We start from the raw sequence: 19,546 nt of genomic DNA, 5'->3' as shown, positions 1-19,546 counted from the left end.
GATCCTCGAGGGAACCAAGAAATATAACCCAGAGGAAAATGATATTTGGATAGAGACTAATTAAGCTTGATCACCTCACATGGCCCTTTCTCCTCTACCCTGAAGATTTTTCTGTTGAGATGTCCCCATGGCCAGTCAACATCTATAGAACCTTAAGGTCCCTTCTTTCTGGGCACTGAGAGCCTTGAACTGTTAATGACTTAGAGCAAGATGGGCCCCTAAAAACAGCAAGAAGCTAAGAGCTGGGAAAAGATCTTCCTTTGGGTTCCTAGGCCAGTCACACAAACCCAGAATTTCAGAGCTGATTTTGTTCATATATGTTTGTAAGGATATGATTTTACAACTGACAACGGCTTTTTCTGCATCCCGGAAATTTTGGCATATTGTTTCATCATTATCATTCTTTTATATAGCTATTAATTTTTTATTAATAGTTTTTTTATTCAAATAATTATTTAGGAGTTCATCATCATTACATCTCCATTTGAGTCTGTAACAAAACCAAAAACAAAGCCCCAGAATTCCAGAGTGGAAAGGTTCCTTATAGATAGCGTGATAGAGGAAGGAATATTAAATCTAAAGTCAGAGGCCCTGAGATGGAACCCTGACCACCATACTAACTGTGTGATCTTAATTGAGTCTCTTCATCTGCTAAGTCTTTATGAGATGCTCACTCTCAGGGCCATAGGAGCTCCAAGTTGGCTGAGATTCATTTTCTGGAGGCAGTGGAAACAGAGAAGGACTTGGAATCAGAGGTCTTGAGTTCAGATCCTTAGTACTGTATGACCTTGGGTCAATCACGGTATGTAACCTTTTTGTGGCTCAGTTTCCTCAAGTCAAATGAAGTGTTTGGAGTAGACGTCCTTGAAGATCTTTTCCATCTCTAAATCTGTGATCCTATCATCCTTCAGATGCTCAGTTTCCTCCTGTGTAATGCTGGCAGTTGGACTAAAAGGGGCCTTCTATCTTTAGCTCTTTGGAGCAAAGGGTATAATTGGGGGGAGGGGGGAGGGTTTGGAGGAACCTGTCAGTAAGTACACCAGCTTGGTTGGGAGGAGTAATACTCTCTCTGCTACTTACGTTTACAACCTTTGCTGTTGTTTTAACGATGAGACGCATGTTCTGCTGTCCAATTAATCTCAGCTTTGGAGGCTTTCCGAGAGCCAGTGGTAGATTTTATCTTGGGACCTGTGGAAAGAGATGCCTCCAACCTGGAATGGGGAGTTGATGTTATCGGCCTCCCAGGGAGGGAATGAGGGACCTGCTCAAGGTTGCTGGTGTTAGGGGTGGAGGAGGGGGGACTGGGATAAAGAAAGGAAAGGGGGAGGTTTCAGCAAAGAGCCTGCTTTTTCCCCTTTGACTTCTCTTCCCTTCTCTGCCCCTGCCCACAATCCTCTTTGGGTAGCTAAAGAACTGAATTCTATTCCCCTGTATTATATAGCTATTATATTATGTTCTATATTAAAAAATAAGAAGAATTAATGAAAAAAGAAGGGAATTGGGATTGGTTGGAGGTGGGGGGAGGTATTGAGGGAGAGGAGGCAGTTTTGGTGGAATTGGGGGTCATTGACAGCCCTTCCTAATTCTGCGATAAGGGAGTTTCCAGGCATCTGGACAATCTCTGTTTCCAACAGTGCCCCATCTGTCCTGCACAGGGAAATAGAACAATTACTCTTGTATAACCCCTGACCTACTCTTGGCCCAGGTTCTATTTCCATGAGATGCTGGGACCTTGCTTTCATACTTCATCTAGGTGTGGCTTTTGAGGAAGGGATTCCCTGTGTCTCCCAGAGAGACCTAGAATCAGAGCATTATCTCTGGAAAGAGCTAGGCCACCTGGGCTTTGGAGAAACTGGCTCTCATAAGATCCTAACATTTAGAGGTGAAGGGAACCTCAGGGAACATCTATTCCAACCTTCTCCTTTGATGGAGACATTGGGTCAGAGAGATGAAATGCCCAAGCTCCAGAGGAAATAACAAAACTGAGGTTCAATCCCAGATCTTCTGCTTCCAAATCCAGTGGTTTTTTGAGGCAGAGTTAAATAACTTGCCCAGGGTCACACAGCCAGTAAGGGCCTGAGGCCAGATTTGGACAGAGAAAGAGGAGACTTCCTGACTCCAGGCCCAGCTCTTTATCCACTGTGTCACCTAGCTGCCCCCAATGTTCTTTCAGCGGTACCATACCACCTCCTGAAAAAGAAAGAAAGCCTTCAGTTTGGAGAGCCCAGCCCCTTTTCACTCCCCATTGGTCTGGGGCTTGGTGGTCACTATCCCTAGCCCTGCTTTCATCTGGGTTCCATGTTTGCCATTGCTCAGACCTGAGCTTTAATTCCATTCAATTTAACAAACATTTACAACTTGGCTGTTACCATATATAAAGACAAAAATCAGGAGTCTTTAATTCCTCTCCCCCCCCCCACTCCCTACCAGCTCAAATGCTCCTGAGATGGGGGAATCTGCAGTAAGGAAACACAAAGTACAGGCATCCCTTCCACATCGAGACTTTCTCCATCACTGTTTTGCTATATCGTGGGGGGGGGGGTTGCAGAAGATGAAAATGACACAGAAAAAAGTTTAGAAACTGAGAAATGCATGAAATATATGTATACTATTGTATAACATCTTATTTTATCTTTTAATACCATAAATACATACAATTTCTTTTTTAAAGTTAAAGTAAGCAAAAAGTTGAAGTTTATGAAATGAATATGAAAGTCAAAACAATTTTACACAGATTTCCCAAATTGCATGGGTGCTTTGTCACTGACCCTTGAGATGGGGAAGGGATACCTGTATATATAAGGTAATATAGCATAATTTTTAAATGGAAAACATGCTAATAACCGGGGAATCAGTTAATATTTGTGGGGTAGGCAAAGAGATAATAAGGAAAAAGACTTGAACAAGAATATTCATAGCTGTGCTCTTTGTGGTGGCCAAAAATTGGACAATGAGGGGATGCCCTTCAGTTGGGGAATGGCTGAACAAATTGTGGTATATGTTGGTGATGGAATACTATTGTGCTCAAAGGAATAATGAACTGGAGGAATTCCATGTGAACTGGAACGACCTCCAGGAATTGATGCAGAGCAAAAGGAGCAGCATTGGCTACAGGGATGGGGGGGAGGAGAGAGAAAGAACATGAATCATGTAACCATGGGAAGATATTCTAAATTAATTAATTAAATAAAAATTTTTAGAAAAAAAAATAATTGTGGGGTAGGGTTGGGATTCAGGAAAGGCCTTGTGTAGAAGATGGTGCCTAAGCTGAGATTTAAAAGAAGTGAGGAATCCTAGGAGGCAGAAGTGAGGAGGGAGTGCATTCTGAGTAGTGGAGACAGTCCACTCACAGACAGGAACGATGGTGGAGGACTCCTGGCAGGCCAATTTGATTGGAAAGGAGTGTAAGAAAAAGGTCCAATACAAAATGAAACTAGAAAAAAATCAGAGAAAATAAAATTTCAGAGAAATGTATTGTTGTTCATCTTTTGTTTTGTTTTGTTTTTTAACCCTTACCTTCTGTTTTAGAACCAAGTATTGGTTCTAAGGCAGAAGAGTGGTAAGGGCTAGGCAATGGGGGTCAAGTGACTTGGCCAGGGTCACACAACTAGGAAGTGTCTGAGGCTAGATTTGAACCCAGGACCTCTCATCTCTGGGCCTGGCTCAGTCCACTGAGAAACCTATCTTAGTTTATTACCTCTTATGCTGGAGCATTTGGAACCAAGGAGATCATTGGAATATTTTGAGAATTCTGAGCCCTCTTGCCATCCCAAAACAGTTAAAGAATGAAACCAGTGGAGTAGAGAGGGAAGAAACTTACTTGAGTGGAAGGGAGAAGGTACCAGCGTGTTTAAGAGAAACAAGAAAGGGTTCAGTGATGATTTATCCAGTTTCTGGAAGACTTGAGTCAGGAAGATAGTTTATCAGACTGTCCACACTTCCAAAATTCTCCCCATAACAGCCAAACCCACTTTGTATGGTCTTTTGTCTCTTCAAAAGTAAAGGTAGGAACAAAAACTGAAGGGAACACAAGAGCATCTTCAAGTAAATATAGGAAGAGTTGTTTGTTTGTTTGTTTTTAATGGAATTAGGCTAATAGATTTACAGCTCCAAGGGACCTCAGAGCCTACTTAGTCTAACCACCTCATTTTGCAATAGAAGAAACTGAGGACCTAAAGAGGTTAAATGATTTTTCCAGGGTCACCCCACTAAGTATCTATAGCAGGATTTCTGGTTGAGTCTTTCTGACTATACATCTAGCACCCCAGGTCTGAGAGTGTGGAACATAAAGTCATGGTGAATTTAAGGAAGATATGTGTGTTGTCTTTTTTTTTTAACCCTTACCTTCTTTCCTAGAATCAATATTATGTATTGGTTTCAAGGCAGAAGAGCAGTAAGGGCTAGGCAATGGGGGTTAAGTGACTTGCGCAGGGTCATACAGCTAGGACATGCTTGAGGACAGATTTGAACCCAGGACCTTCCAGCTCTAAGCCTAGCTCTCCATCCACTGAGCCACTCAGCTACTCTTATGCTTAGTTTTTTTTTAAAGCTAACTTCCTAATAACTGGAACTCTCCCAAAGTAGAAGAGATTGCCAAGTGAACTTCCTATCCCTGGACATGTTTAAGCAAAGCCTGGAGAATTGCCCAGCTGTTAGGATGTGAGGGGATTCCTGCATTGGATGGGAGGTCAGGCTATACGATCTCAAAAACCCTTCCCACACTCATGAAATTCAATAATTCTAGGACCTCAGAGAATTATGGGGTCAGGCTATGGGTGAGGGCAATGCAAGTAATTGTGCCAGTGCTGGATAAGGTGGTTCTACCTATGACATTTACTGATTTAGTGACACTGGACAAGCCCCTTGACCTGTCATTTTTCTAGGCAATTCTTTAAGACTCCTAAAGGCTGCAAATCTTTAAGGTTGCAGAAAGGTACCAAACCTGTATTGGTAGAGGGAATTTCCTGCCCTGGGAGTTCCTAGTAAAAACAGAGGTCCAGTCCCAATCCTCTTACTCCAGAGCCAATGGTTTTTTCCCCCCATGTGAAGTGGCTTTCTTCATTTTACACATGAAGAAGTCGAGTCCAGTGTATGTTAAATGACTGACCACATAGGTGAAAAGTAATAGAGAATCCAAATTCAGGTCCTCTGATTCCAAATCCAGGGTCTTTTTCTATTGCACCACATTGCTTTTTTTTTTTAAACTCTTACTTTCCATCTTGGAATCAATACTGTGTATTAGTTCTAAGAGAGAAGAGTGGTAAGAGCTAGGCAATGGGGGTTAAATGACTTGCCCAGGGTCACACAGCTAGGAGTGTCTGAAGCCAGATTTGAACTAGGTCTTCCTGTCTATAGATCTGGTTCACAATATTGCTTTTACAACCACAAAAGAAAATAGTGAATATGTTAACAGAATCTCAAATTAGAAGAGATATGCCTGTCCCTCAGGAACAACAACAAAAAAAATCTAGATTATCAAGAGAGATAATGAAAAAAGATATAAATGTAGGAGTTGAAAGTGCTTCCAGACCTCAAATTATATTATACCATAATAATCATCAAAACCCAAAAGGTTCTGATTAAATGATAGAAAAGTCCATCAGTAGAATGGACCAAGAAAGAGAGAATCCGAAAAAATATAGAAATGCAATAACCCAAAACATAGATTACCATGAAAAGAACTCTCTGTACAACAGGGATTATTAGGAAAACTGGAAAGTAGTCCAGCAGAAATTAGGCTTAGACTAATTTCTCTTTTTAAAAATGCATTTATTTATTTTAAAAATAGTTTTCCATGTCTATATGATTCATTTTCTTTCCCTCCCCCTTTTCTTCCCCCTCCCAGAGCCAACAAGCAATTCCACTGAGTTGTACCAATGTTGTTAGACTAATATCTTTTACCTTAAGTGACAACAAATAAATACAAAATGGGTATGTGACCTGAATGTTTAAGATGTTTATTTAAAATGAAAGAAAAAAATTTTAAAGAAAAAAAGAAATTTAAAACAATAAAATATCCATTTCCATTGATCCAGAAATTTCACTACTTTATACTTACTCTAAAAAGGTCATTGAGGTGGCACAGTAGATAGAGTACCAGACTTGGAGATCTGAGTTCAAATGTGACTCCGGCCATTTGGTAGCTTTGGGAAACAGGGCAAATCATTTTGGGAAACTTTGGTTTGTTTCAGTTTCCTCATCTACAAAATAAAAGCATTTACCTCCCAGGATTGAGATACTCATTGTAAAGCACCTAGTATGGTGCCTGGCACATAGTAAGGGCTCTACAAATATTAGCTATAATTACTACATCAAAATATTTATAACAATATTCTTTGGTAGGAAAGAATTGGAAACAAAGTAGATACAGATAAATAAGAAATATTATTGTGTTGTGTGTTGGTGGTTGTTGTTCAGTCTTGTCACACTCTTCATGCCTTCATTTGAGGTTTTCTTGGCAAAGACCCTGGAGTGGTTTGCCATTTTGTTCTCCAGCTCATTTGTCAGATGAGGAAACTGAGGTCAATAGAGTTCAATGACTTGCCCAGGGTAACACAGCTAGTAAGTATCTGAGACCAGATTTGAACTCAGAAAAATAAGTCTTCCTGACTCCAGGTCTGCTGCTCTATGTCACTTAGCTAACCCAGTATTAACTATAAGGAATGACTAATACAGAGAAGCATGTAGAGATCCATTGGAACAAGTGCAAAGTGTAGTTAAAAGAACCAGAAAAAATATAGACAGTAACTGTAGCAATGTAAATACAAAGAACAAAAATCACTGCTTCAAATTATTGCTTCAAAATTTGCATGTGTTTGATAACAAATTGCTGTGATTGTTCCTCCTTTTCCCTCCCTTATTTTTGAAGAGGACCTTCATGTTTGCCCATGAATTGGATTTAAGTGAGGCAGAGTTGCATGAAGTCATCAGCCTCATTGTCTCTTCCAGTCATCAAAGTTCAGTGACAGGGTAAGAATCAAGATGACTGTCTATGGTCAAGGATGCAGTGAATAATCCTGGCATCTTCAATGTCTAACCAAGCTCTAAGTGCTCCATAGTGCCTGCTTCAGCCACCACTTTATGGCTGTTGGAACAAATTGTTTTCATCTGCCTATTCCCAGGGGAAGTCTTTATCTTTATATGCTTGGGTAAACACCCCTCTAATTCACTGATGAGTCTGAAGTCTGTCAGTTACTCTCAACCTGGTTTAGTCTGTGCCAGTGTGGCTGCTGCACTTGCTACAGATTCTTGGAGCCACAGGTGAGAGTTAGGTGAAAGATGGATCCCAAAGGTGAATGAGTAGCTCTGAAAAGGACTTAGCAACCCCTTATGGGAGAGGTGCTAGTCCTCCCTGAATACATTTCAAAATAAGAGACATGAGACGATATCTTCCCTCATCCTTTATAGAGGCAGGGGATCATGAGCACGGACATTTGCATATATTGTCAGATTTTTTAGTTGTTAGTTTTTCTAAACTGTTTTCCCCTTTTCATTAATTCTCTATTATAAGTGATGATATTTTCTTCATGATCTTTACCTTCCATCTTCGAATTAATACTGTATATTGGTTCCAAGGCAGAAGAATAGTAACTACTAAGAAATGAAGGTTGTGACTTGCCCAGGTCACACAACTAGGAAGTGTCTGAGATCATATTTGAACCCAGGACTTCCCATCTCTAGGAATGGCTCAATCCACTGAGCCACATATTTGCCCCTCCCCCTCATTTTAAAAAATGTTATTGGGTTTTACAATTATTCTTCAATTATCCTTCACTTCTGTGTATTTGAACTCCCAAGCCATTCTCTCTTTTTTTGGGGGGGGGGTGAGGTTTGTATTCATAGATCCCAGTTTTTCTATTATGCTCATTATTTTCACTGTACAGGACACAAATTCTGCTCTTGTAATTCTCATTTAAACCATTTAGGAACAGTTTGCTGTGGTTCCAGTTCCCCTCAAATTCCATAAGGTATTCTACCTAATCAAATGTTGGATCATTTCTCTTTGATTTGCAAAATTTTTTCATAGATGCCTGAACTCATTAAAATAAAATTCATGATTGGTTTTGCTATTCATTTATGTTCAAAGTCTTTAAATTTTCTTCTCCCTGAAATCTTCAGTAAATTCAGTCTTTCCCCCCTTTTTTTTCTTATCCTTCAGTTTCTGACTCCTTCCCTTCTTATTGTGGTTTTCTTTGGGGTTGAATCTCATAACATCTCATTTTCCTCCCATGAAGGGCAATTCATAATTCACCAGCCTAGATTACTGCCCCAGCTGACTTTTGGATGATCACTATTGGTCTAGCTAGACCCTGTATACTCCTTCATGCTTGTTCTTTACCCCTTTACCTACACCCTACCCTGCCCACTGCAACCCTCCCCCCAAACCAACAAGTACTTAAGAGTGTCTTTTCATAATATCCTGTCCTGTTCATACTTTTGGGGCTGAGCATTTCAGATGTTACAGTGTTGGTGCTACAGGATTGTTGCCTCCAGCACGTTTTTGTTCCTGAAGGGTTATGGCTGCCTAGCTAACTCTTGAAGGCAGGCCAGATTTTTGCAGCCTAGAGCTGGAGTCTCTATGGTATTGGTAGGAGAGAAAGACCACCACAGTGTAGGAGTGGGTAACAAGTCTGTGTCCTTCTGTCTGCTAGTTCAGTTTCTATATTGAATAGAGAGGTAGGGGAGGGGTATTGAATCAGCTCAGGGTCTATGAGCTTCAGTTCATGGGTTTGGTTTTTTTAAACTTTCTTTTGGATCATGGGTGTCCTAAACCATGGAGACAGTAGAAGTTGTTTTATCTTTGGTACATAATTTCTGTTTTGGAGAGGTTTGAGAGGTTGCTGGGATCCATGAAAATGTTTAATATTCCATCTTGGTGTTTGCATGAGGGATGAGGAAGGGACACAGTGGGAAATGTTAGAGGTAGAAAAGTGAAATATGAATAAACTTTTTTTTTAAACCCTTACCTTCCATCTTGGAATCAATACTGTGTATTGGTAAGGGCTAGGCAATGGGGGTCAAGTGACTTGCCCAAGGACACATAGCTAGGAAGTATCTGAGGCCCGATTTGAACCTGAGAACAGATTTGGACCGCCTGGCTCTCAATCCACTGAGCTACCCAGCTGCCCCCTAAACTCTTATTTTTTTAAGTATATTTCTCCTTTGTTTTACAGAGGAAGATTTGTTGTATATTGTAGAGAGCTTTCTTGTTTGCAAGCAAAAACATCTACAAGGTCACTTCCAACTCTGATGTTCTGTAATTCCATGAAACTGAAGCCAATAAATGGGAAATGATTTGCCTAAGGTCATACAGCTGCACAGTTAGCATTCTTCAATGATCTTCACTGTCAAAGTCATATAGAATAGAGGTATAAGACATTGCCCAAAACCAGATTAAAATGTAACTAGAAAATATTTAATAAAAATACAATGAAACATATGTAAAATTACATTGAAAAACTTAGCCAATATGTGGCCTTCAAGAATAGATTAGTAATTGAGTTTCTACTTGAGTTTAACACCACTAACATGAATAAATCTGGCCCAGGTGAGAGACAGACAGACAGACAGACAGACAACACCTGCAAATGCTGAGAAACTGGAAAAACTCAGGACCGGAGCAAGAAGGGTTTATTGCAAACTTTAATCACTGAAGGCTGCTAGGATAAAAGACATGGGATCTCAGGGAGTGGCTGGCCAGAAAGGGAGTTTAGACCAGAAGGACTCATGTAGGCCCTGGGGACCCAAATTCCCATCAGTACAACAGATGCCCTTTATAAAGAAGAGAACTATTCCTTAAACCCAAAGGCAATGTCCCTACAGGCAAAACAGGACCTGGTGGTGAAAATCTGCATAATCTACATCCAGAGGCAATTATCTGGTTAACTTACCCATCTTTTCCCCCTTCCTTCAGCCTCCCTACTCCTTCCTCTCTCTCCCCAAACTCATTGTTTTTGTTCCGATTTGGCCCTAATGACTTGGACATATCATTTTGTGGACTCTTTTATTTTTAAGGGGGTTGGTAGGTGGGAGGGTAAGAGCTTAATAAATACTTGTTAAATTATCTGGATAATTAGTCCCATTCTGCACTTGAAATGTGTAGACACATTTTTGGGAGGAGGAGGGCTTATGGAAGAGCCAGTGAATTGTCCTGTTGTTAGGCCTACACAGTTTAAATTCTTTAAGCTCAGTTTCTTGGGGGCTGGTGCCGAATTGGAGTAATTATCAAGATAATCTGACCCTGAATTCCTCCCCCTGCCCCAAGAACCTGCTTCCCACTCCCTTGAAATCTTCAGACCATGGAGACCAACATGAGTTTCTTGTCGTTTTTTGGAATCAAGAGTGTTAGCTATCTCTCTCTCTCCCCATCTATCTCACTGCCAAAGGCTAAGAAAATTGGTGGGATGGGGGGTAGTTACTATTGAATGTGTCTTCCTGGTTTTACTCCCATGTTTGGGGTGGCAGTATTCCTTCCAAGGGAAAATATGGGCCAGGCAGGTGACTAGCCTTGGGTCATATGACTAGGCTGGGGCAACAAGGAGGAGTCTAGATAGAGAAAGGTGCCCATCTCTGCCCCAATGACACTCATGAATATTTTCTTCCTCTCTTCACCCACCACATCATAAGTCCCAGCCTCTCCTACCCCCACCCCCACCCCCACGCCCACTTTTCTCCTAGGCATTAGTCTGTCCATTTTGAAGGAGGTGAGAGGGAAGGGGATGGTACTCAGCTTCAGATCTGTTTGGGGAGGGGGAAGGGGGATGGTGAAGACCAGTTAAAATGTCTCCATTTTTCATCCCAAATCTCCCTCTCTCCCCCACCACTACTCCTCCCCTAAAACCCATCTGGAGCTATTTTCTTCCAAGGACCCAGGGAGAGCAGGTGAGCTGGGTCCAGAGCCATATAGGAGGCATGGGGTCTCCCAACCTTCCCCAGACTCACATCATCTGGGGTGCTGCCAGAGCCTCTGGGGGATGCTGCTGCTGGTACCAGGTCCCAAAGCTGTTGACATAGCCCCCAGTAGGCAATGTCCTGGGTCTAGGCAGATCCCACAGTGAGGGGAGTGGTGGGGACAGGGCTGGAAGGGCACCCAGAAGCTCCCCTTCTTGAACATTTGAGCCCTGCTTCATGATCTTCTTATATTTTGAACGTTTGTTCTGAAACCAGATCTTCACCTATGGGGGGAAAAGAAGAAGAAAGGAATATGGAAGAAGGAGGGATGTCTGAAGTCCTTCCTACTTCCCTAAGATGACTAACCCTTCCCAGGCCAAACTAAATCTATTTAATTCAACTCAACTCAATCCATGAACATTAATTGCATTTGGTGTCCAATATGGCCAGTAGCCTGGCCTAGTGAATAGAATGCTAGACTTGGAGTCTGGGAAAGTTTTAAATCCCCACAGTGAACACAGTCCATTACCATGGGACAGATTATGTAAACTCTCAGGGCTTTGAATAACTCCAAAACTATATCTTTTATTATTTTTAAATTTTAATAATGCTAACTTTGTTTTAGTAACAACTCTTTTTTTAAAAACCTTTACCTTAGAATCTAAACTAAATTAGAACTAAACCCTTAGTCTTAGAATCATTAGGGTATTTATGGTTCCAAGGCAAAAGACTGTTAAGGGCTAAGAAATGGGAGTTATGTGACTTGCATAGGGTCACGCAGCTAGGAAGTATCTTATGCTAGATTTGGACCATCTCTGGCTCTCAATCCACTGAGCCATCTAGCTGCCCCCAGTAACATCTCTTAAGACAGAAGGGCAAGGACTAGGCAAACAGGACTAAGTGACTTGTCCAGGGTCCACATCAAGGAAGTATCTAAAGTAAATTTGAACCCAGATCCTCCCAACCCCAGGGTTGGCAATTGTATCTGCTGTGCTAGTAGCTGTTCCCCAAACTATACAGTTTAGACAGTTTTGTAATCTGTCTTAGTGGGAGGAATTCCAACTCTGAGGTCCCTGACATTAAGTACAAAGCCCTGTTAGAGACCGGGAAGGAGAAAATTAGACGAAGTCTCTGCCCTCTAAAAGTATGCACTCTGTTAGAGGTCTAGGATGCTTCTAGAAATTAATATAATGGAAATATTCAATGATGTGATAAATAGGTCCAAATGGGAAAAAATTATGCAAAATTAGAAGAGGGAAAAATTATATACAGGTTGGGGGGAGAGGGTAGATCAGGGAAGCTTCATGTACCTAAAATGAACTCCGAAAGAAGGGAGGAATTTTAATAAGGAGATGGGATTGATGGGAGGAGTTTCTCTTAAAGTCTCAAAGGTACATCTTGTATATACCAGCAGTCTTTTTTTTTTTAAACCCTAACTTTCTGTCTTAGTAATAACTCTAAGACAGAAGAGCAAAGGCTAGGCAATGGGGGCTAAGTGACTTGCTCAGGGTCATAGAGCTAGGAAGTGTCTAAGGCCAAATTTGAACCCTTGTCCTCCTGATTCCAGACTGGGAGCTCTATCCACTGAGCTACCTAGCTGCCCCCAACAATATTTATCTATGCTATTCCCCTATCCAGAAATGCCTTTCTTGTCTTTATACTCATTCTTCTTGGCCCCCTCCCCCCATGGGCCACTTCTCTGAACTCCAAAGGATCTGTCCTCTTCTGGAGGCCTACCCTATGGAATTTATTGTAGATAACACATATGTATTCAAAGAGGAAACCCATACAAATGAGAACCTATAGAAATGAAAAAAAAAACAAAAGACATAAGAGCATCTGCATACTACCTTAAGGTTTATGTATAGATGATTTCCAAAATCATTTGGAATTTGTCACTTACTACCAGGACAGTGAGGTTCTGTTTCCTACGGGTATGTGTCTGATATCTGTGGCCAGACTCTAAGCTCTGGGAGCAGGCTGATCACATTACAGCTGTGCCTTCCCAAAATCTAACCAGCATGTCTACTCAATAAATGCTGGTTGAGTACTGGATTCGCAGACTCTCTTTGAATGCATTTCTTCTTTTTTTTAGGTAGATAAGTGTTTTGGTTTTTTTTATTAGAGAGTGGGGCTAGGGTTGGCTTAGCCAAGTGGTCAGCTGCCCCCAGTAGTAGTTTGATTTCAAAAACCCAAAGAAGAGTTTTTCCCTGGGGCATCCCAATGAAACTCCAAATTCTGCCATCAGGAGCCCACAGTTCAGGTTTAGTCTGGCTACTTAAAATGCAAATACAAGAACTTAATCGCTCATTAAGTCTTGTCATTTATAACTCAGCATGAATGAGTTTATCAGATCTTTGGGCCAGGGCCAAGGCTAGTGGGAAAAAAGTGCCCAGGAACAGGAAGGTGAACAGAGATGGAGGAGAGGGCTGGGCCCTATTTGGGGAATTGAAGTGGGAGGGAGAATGGGCTAAAGATAAACTTTACTTAATTCCCTTTGCCTCCTCATTCCACTCTCTCAAGTCCAATTCCTTCCTCTGTGGCTTCAGGGAGAATGGAGTGGAAGGCAGGGTGATCTAGGTGGGGCCCCTTCCTACCCTCACCCCCCCCCACCCTTGGTCATCTGGCCCCCACCTGGGTCTGTGTGAGGCCTAACTGGGCAGCTAGCTGAGCTCTCTCTGGAAGGGCCAGGTACTGTGTATGCTGGAAACGCTGGTTCAGATGCTGAAGCTGGAGGCTGGAATAGATGGTTCTGGGCTTTCGAAGTTTCTTGTTGCGGCCATTCAGCTGGAATCCCTCCGGCTGTGATAACCCAAGTGGCTTCTCCAGGTCTAGTGGAAGGGAGAGCAGAAAGAGAAGGAATATTGGTTTTCTGTTGCCAGTCATGCAGACTCCTCACTCATTTGGGTCCAAACATGTCTCTTGGCAGGAGGTTGTCAGAATAGCTAAAGACAGGCATTTGGTCCCCCAGGGTACTTTCCTTATGTCCTCAAAATACCTATTCTTTTCCCTGTCTTTGTCCCTCCCCTGCTGTCCTCTAATCCCAATCAATCCCCTCAATTTCATAATGGTGGGTTTATCTGGAGCCACCTAGAAAAACCAATCGCTCCCCAAGCTCTTGAAAATGAGGAGATGGGAAAGACGTCACAAGTCCTATCCTCCCGACAAGGCTGCTCCTCTCTAGCCTTTGGGCCCCTCTCATTTCACCATTCACCAGTGTAGATTAAGTGTTTATTTTCCTTACTTCATCAGCAGATACCCTCCTGGGATTGAGTCTCCGGGAAAGCCAGCCCCAGCCTTCATCCCACCCCCACCCTTTCCTCTATGGGCCTCCAATTCCAGAGGCAGAAAAGGGTGGGGGGAGTGGATTCCACAGAACCACAGCTTGTCAGAACTGAAAGGGGGAGTGGGCTTGAGAGATTCCACAAGAACCACATCTTATCAAAGCTAGAAGAGACTTTAAAGTTCAATCCCCTTCATTTTACTGTGAAAGAAACTGAGGCTCACTGAGGGAGAAGGGATTTGACCAAGGTCTGCTCTCATTTCACAAAACCTGCCTACTTGGGTTGATACTCTGAAAGAAAATTAACTTTCTTCCAGGTTGTTACCTTCACCCCACCCCCCTAAAGAAAACACTTCCAAAAAAAATAACAGTGTGCTAGAGATGGCCTTGATTTGGGGAGAGCTAGATTGTAGCTTCAGTCAGAGTTTTATACACCCCAGACCTTAGCCAATTTCTTGGGACTTTTTGTCACCAGATTTATTTAGTGTTTTTACTACTGGAAGGAAACTGATCTTTTCAGGGTGTATCACCAAAACCTTCCTTAATTCATTGTTCGTAATAGGTGAGCTGTAGATCAGTTGTCCAACAGGTACCCTGTGGGCAGCACTGGGATACTTTAACTTTGCACTATGCAGAGCCTGAGCTAAGAGTCCCAACTCTTGCCAGACAACCCCCATAGGAACAAGAAAAGCAGACCCACCCTCCACCCCCTTCCTTGGTTGAGACTGAAGCCCTGGGTGAGGCAGCTTCTTCATCCTCAGGGGCACTGTGGTCAGTCTACCCTGGGAAGCAAGCAAAACAAAACATCCCTGTGTTTTCGAGCAAACTTTTCTTTTCTCCCACTCAAACTCTCCATTACCCATTATTAGGGGCCTGGAAAGCACCCTTCCTAAACACCCAGACCTTAAAGGCTTTTTCTAAACCTTAAACTAGTATATTAACACTAGTATGACTGTTATTGTCATTCTGACCTTAGTGTATACTCCTTTCTATGAGTTCTCACTTGTATGGGCTTCTTCTTTGAATATATGTGTTATCTACCTTTGCCCAGCAATCTCACTAGCTAGTGTGTATTTGTGTGTGGCTATGTGGCAACAACATCTGCTTGGGTGTCTCAGTATCTGACCTGGTGTTTTTCTAATCTGGAGAGAATTGTGTTTCTGACCATATTTCACTGTGTGGTCTCCGACTGAGCCCAGTGAAATATTGCCATCCTGGTCTACATCTGCTGGTCTGCCCACCCCTAAGAGGTTGCCTGCCCTCCATCCTAACATTACCAACCACAGCAGAGGGTGCCATACCCTTCTTAGTATTCCCTTTTTATAGTTCAGAAGAGCTTCTGCCCCAAGTTTCCAGAAAATTGTTTGGTTTGCCTTTCTCACCCCTGACTCAGCTTCCTATATTCCACAATGTCTACACTGTCCAGGATAAATAGTAGAGCAACCATCCACTCAGAATCACCTGTGCAGCCATGATTTCTGTGGATATAATAGGGGCAGAGGTGTAGGAGTTGAAGACAGAAGAGACGGTGAGTAGGATACCAGTAGTGCTGGCCTAAGCATTTCCCCAGAGCCCATGACCCCAAGAACATGCAGCCCAACATTAGTTCCGACTCTGGGCTTTCCTCTTCCCCCTTCTCACTGTCCTGTCCATACCAGGGCTGCCGTCGATTCCCAGGTCCCAGAGGGAAACCCTGAAAATTACAAGTAGTTTAGCCCTAGTGACTGAGAAAAATCACTGAGTCTCATTTTAATGGTCTGTGCTTCTTTGTTAGAGAGGCCACCTTCCCCGGAAAAGCCCCCTGAGCTAGACAACCCCTCTCAAATTCTGTCTCCAAATAGCAAATGGCAAAACCCTACTCATAGTCCCGATTACTGCCTTTCAAGGCAAAGAGGCCACAAAACCCACTGGCAAAGAAACAGCCCTTGGAAAGGGAAAGCTACAGAGAGTACCTACTGGGGAAAGGGAGTTTCCATACCATAGATGTAGGGTCTGGGCTTCCATAGAAGTAAAGAGGAGGTCAGTCACTGAGGAGGAAGTAGAGAGCCAGTAAGAAAGGGAGAAAAAAACCAGACCTTTTTCTTCGTTGGACCCGGGAGAGAAAAGAGGGCAAGAAAAAAAAAACATTTTTTGATTCTCAGTCTGCCCTTCTCCAAAGACTTGGGTTAAGGGGAACAAGGGAAGGATTGGAAAAGCCAGTAGAAAACACTGACAAGTCTACAGAAACACAAACTCTAATATTTTTTTTTCCAAAGAGAAAAAAACCCCAACCACCACAAACCATAAACCCACTTTTGCTCTGAACAGTACAGATGTTACAGAAAAGGGAAGGGGATTCCGGAGGAATTAAGGTTCCTGCCTTCCTTTCCTTCAAACACCACCCTAAGTCTAGTCTAGAGAGGGGTGGCCTGATCTTTTCAGAGAAGATGATAACTGATGTTTAGGGATCACTGGTTTAGGCAGAAGGAATTCTTGAAACTGATAACTGAAAAGATGGGAGACCAGGCATTTTGGAGGCAGGAGGGAATGCCCCAAGTTCAAGGGAAACAATGAACTTGATAGGAAATCAGGAGGCCTGGATCCTGCTGATGACTTTATACTGTAATCTTATTTAAAGAAGTGGCTCACCGTGGGTCTGTTTCCTCAACTATTGACTGAGGGGGTTGGACCAGATGATGGGAAGAGAGGTTTCCATCTCTGACTTTCTATGGCTCTAAGTATTTTACTTATGGGGAAAGATTGAGCAGGAAAATCCTGCTGTGACTATGAGGAATGGTGACTTAGTATGACACTGAAGGAGAGTGCCACTGTAGAGAGCTGGGAGATAGTGAGTCTAAGAAGGACTGAATGGAAGAGATTACTGAGGGTGTGTGTGTATTGTAAGAGTCTAATTGTGGGAGCAATTAGGTACAATTAAGCTAACTCCTGTGAAGGTGATGTGGGGTGTTAACTGTGCAACCAGGGGCATTTGTAGAGCACGGGTATCTGTGAGATGGTGTGCGAATACTATGAACCTCTGAATAAAATACCGAAGAAGTCCGGTAACTTCGCTGGAGCTGGGACAAGATTTCTTTGTGCATGTATGCCGTTATAGGTTGTCTTGTGTGGGTGTTTAAGTGAGAGTCCCCCGAATCTTTTCTAAGGGTGATGGCCCCTCCATTCATCAGAGGATTGAATTTTTTCTCTGTGGTGTTTGTCCACTGCACACCTTTTTCCTCACTGGGGGACTGATTGATTTCCCAGACTCTTGCAGTTGCTGCTTCCGCTGGTTCTCCCAGTCTGAAGAGACCGCTCAAAGCTTTCAAATCCAAGAAAATCAAGCAGGGTTTTCTTTTATTTTCTCTCTCTCTTTTTTTCCTGTCGTTTTGGGAATGACATAACTCTCACCCAAAGACCTTAAAAGAGCCATGTGGGGATGAATGTCATATCAAAGGGTCAGAGATAGAGAAAAAAGTGGGGAAAGAGGAAAAAATATCCTGATTTGCAGACCGCCAGCTTCCTTTATGGTCAAAGCCTTAGCGGGGTATTTTCGGGGCCCGTCGAAGTTATTTAGCTTCTTCCCGCAGTGGAAAATAAATCCCCTGTCTTTTTTTTGGCTAAATTCTAAGGAACGTGGTGGAGGGTGGGGAGGGGTGGGATGGGGAAAGAATGTTCCAAATGATCCCTCTCTCCACCCCACGAATAATCGGACAGCTAGCTGGAGTGTAATTTCTCTTAATGCGGGTTTAGTGTAAGAAGGGATTGGAAAAACAGCTGCTCGGAGTGTCGGGGGTGGGGGAAGAGAGGGTGATTCTTTTCTCGGGGAGCCTGTTCTGGGTGAAGGTAACGCAAGCATCACCCTCCCCAACTTTCCCCCAAAGTATACATCTGGATTGTTTCAACTTTCTCCGTACACTTAGGAACACACACATGCCCCGCTGCGTAAATGTGGGGGGGGGGAAGGGAAACGAGTTGCGGGGGGGGGGGGGGGGGGGAGGGCCCGGCTTTACTTAACTGCAAATCGAAACCAGGTCGAACTTGAAAGGAGAAGGGGATCGACCCACCACCTCCTCACCCTACCTCCCGCCCCAATCTTTTCTTCTTCCCTCCCTCCCTCTCTCCCTCCCCCCAATCCCTAGGTCGAGTGGAATACAAGTTAGATTTCAATCCCGCTATCTGCGCCCAACCTTTGGAGGGCAAAATAGTAGGGAGAAAAGCACGTAACGGGGATTTGCCAGAAAGACAGAACAGTGATGTCGGAGAACCCACTACCCCGGCGCTTCCGCCTTACCTGCCACAGCCTGCAGATTCACTGCAGGGCCACGGAGATGCAGCGAGGCGGTCCCGGGCTGCTGGTAAGGCAGGTGGGGGCCGCTAGGGGCTGGGGGGCTGACATAAGGGTAACCTACCGCGCAGCCGTACGGCTGCGGAGCTCCGTAGGGCCCCTCTGGGGGCTCAGGGGACGAAGACTGCAGACTGCGGGGGTACGGGGAAAGGGAGTGTGAAGGCGGAGGGGCAGGGGCAAAGTCCTGGAAGGGGGCTTTGGAAGCAGCGGGTCCCAGGAGGGTGGAGGGCAAAGAGGTCATAGTTACAGTGGCCCTGGGCCTAAAGGTTCTTGGCACCTAGACCCATGGCCAGGCCAGCACCTTCTTTCACCTCCTTCTGCCAGTGCCGCCTGCCACTCTCCCTTCCCCAAGCCCAGCGCACTAGGTTCGGATGAGCCTCCCCCCCAAATCCCCGAACTTAAAATCTCGGGGAAAGTCTCTCCCCTCGCCGCCTCCCGCAGAGAGAGCGAGCCGGGGGGTGGGGGTGGGGGGCCGAGGCCCCCATCCCCCAGTTTCACCCTCCCCCCTTGAGTTCGCTAGGCCCCCTCCCTTTCCCTCTACTTCTCTACGGGATAAGATTCTCGGCCCCCCTCCCCAACCTGCGGCGGGGGGGGGGGGGACCCACCCCGCGTCTGGGATTGGCTAAAATGCTCAGGACGTCACAGAGCGTCCCCCTCCCCCTCCCACGCCCCACCTCAGCAACCCTTAGGAGTATTCCGGAAAGTTGAGAGGTGGGATCTGTGTATCGGATCCAGGGTATCAACTGAGAGGGAGATGTGCTAGAATTTCGAAATTTTCCTGGGGCATGGGGGAACCTAGGAGTTGGGGAAGACAGTTTGGGACCGGCAGAGCCAGGTGAGGGAGGCCTGGGTGAATTAGCTCTGAATGGGAGTTGGGCAGAGGTAGTTGGAGACAGGGAAAGAAGGATCCTTAGGTAGAAAAGCCACTAGACAGGTACAGAGGTGCTCTGCTGACCCACACTGGCACTTTTCCCCCGGTCTCGGTCCTGTTTACTTCTGCTCCTGTGGATTGTGGACACGCTCGGGCTCAGAGACTTTCCTATCTCCCA

At 44.0% G+C, this 19,546-nt stretch overlaps 1 protein-coding gene across 2 annotated transcripts; it reads right to left on the bottom strand.

The window, feature by feature from the left end:
- Positions 1-9,613: 9,613 nt before the first annotated feature.
- On the bottom strand, positions 9,614-19,065 carry DLX4 (distal-less homeobox 4). Of its 2 annotated transcripts, XM_007482393.3 has the most exons (7): positions 18,444-19,065; positions 16,152-16,200; positions 15,829-15,866; positions 15,635-15,651; positions 14,874-14,955; positions 13,525-13,721; positions 9,614-11,174 (listed from the first exon to the last, which is right to left on the bottom strand). In XM_007482393.3, the coding sequence occupies exons 1-7, from the start codon at positions 18,736-18,738 to the stop codon at positions 10,938-10,940; spliced, it is 915 nt and encodes a 304-aa protein (XP_007482455.2). In that variant the 5' UTR covers positions 18,739-19,065; the 3' UTR covers positions 9,614-10,937. The 2 variants fall into 2 exon arrangements, with proteins under 2 accessions (XP_007482455.2, XP_056672868.1); XM_056816890.1 differs by lacking the exons at positions 14,874-14,955; positions 15,635-15,651 and having other exon boundaries at positions 18,444-19,064.
- Between the last annotated feature and the right edge of the window lie 481 nt (positions 19,066-19,546).

Source organism: Monodelphis domestica, chromosome 2 (genome assembly GCF_027887165.1).
Source record: "Monodelphis domestica isolate mMonDom1 chromosome 2, mMonDom1.pri, whole genome shotgun sequence".
Taxonomy (NCBI): Eukaryota; Metazoa; Chordata; class Mammalia; order Didelphimorphia; family Didelphidae; genus Monodelphis; species Monodelphis domestica.
The sequence above is the reverse complement of the archived record's forward strand: the minus strand, read 5'-3'. Positions and strand labels throughout refer to the sequence as shown.

Coding starts and splice junctions, on each gene's coding strand:
- DLX4 (XM_007482393.3), bottom strand. CDS start 18,738: ATGACCTCTTTGCCCTCCACCCTCCTGGGACCCGCTGCTTCCAAAGCC. Junction 16,201..18,443: donor GAATCTGCAGGCTGTGGCAG/GTAAGGCGGAAG, acceptor CTTCCTCCTCAG/TGACTGACCTCCTCTTTACT. Junction 15,867..16,151: donor GCCCAGACCCTACATCTATG/GTATGGAAACTC, acceptor TGTAATTTTCAG/GGTTTCCCTCTGGGACCTGG.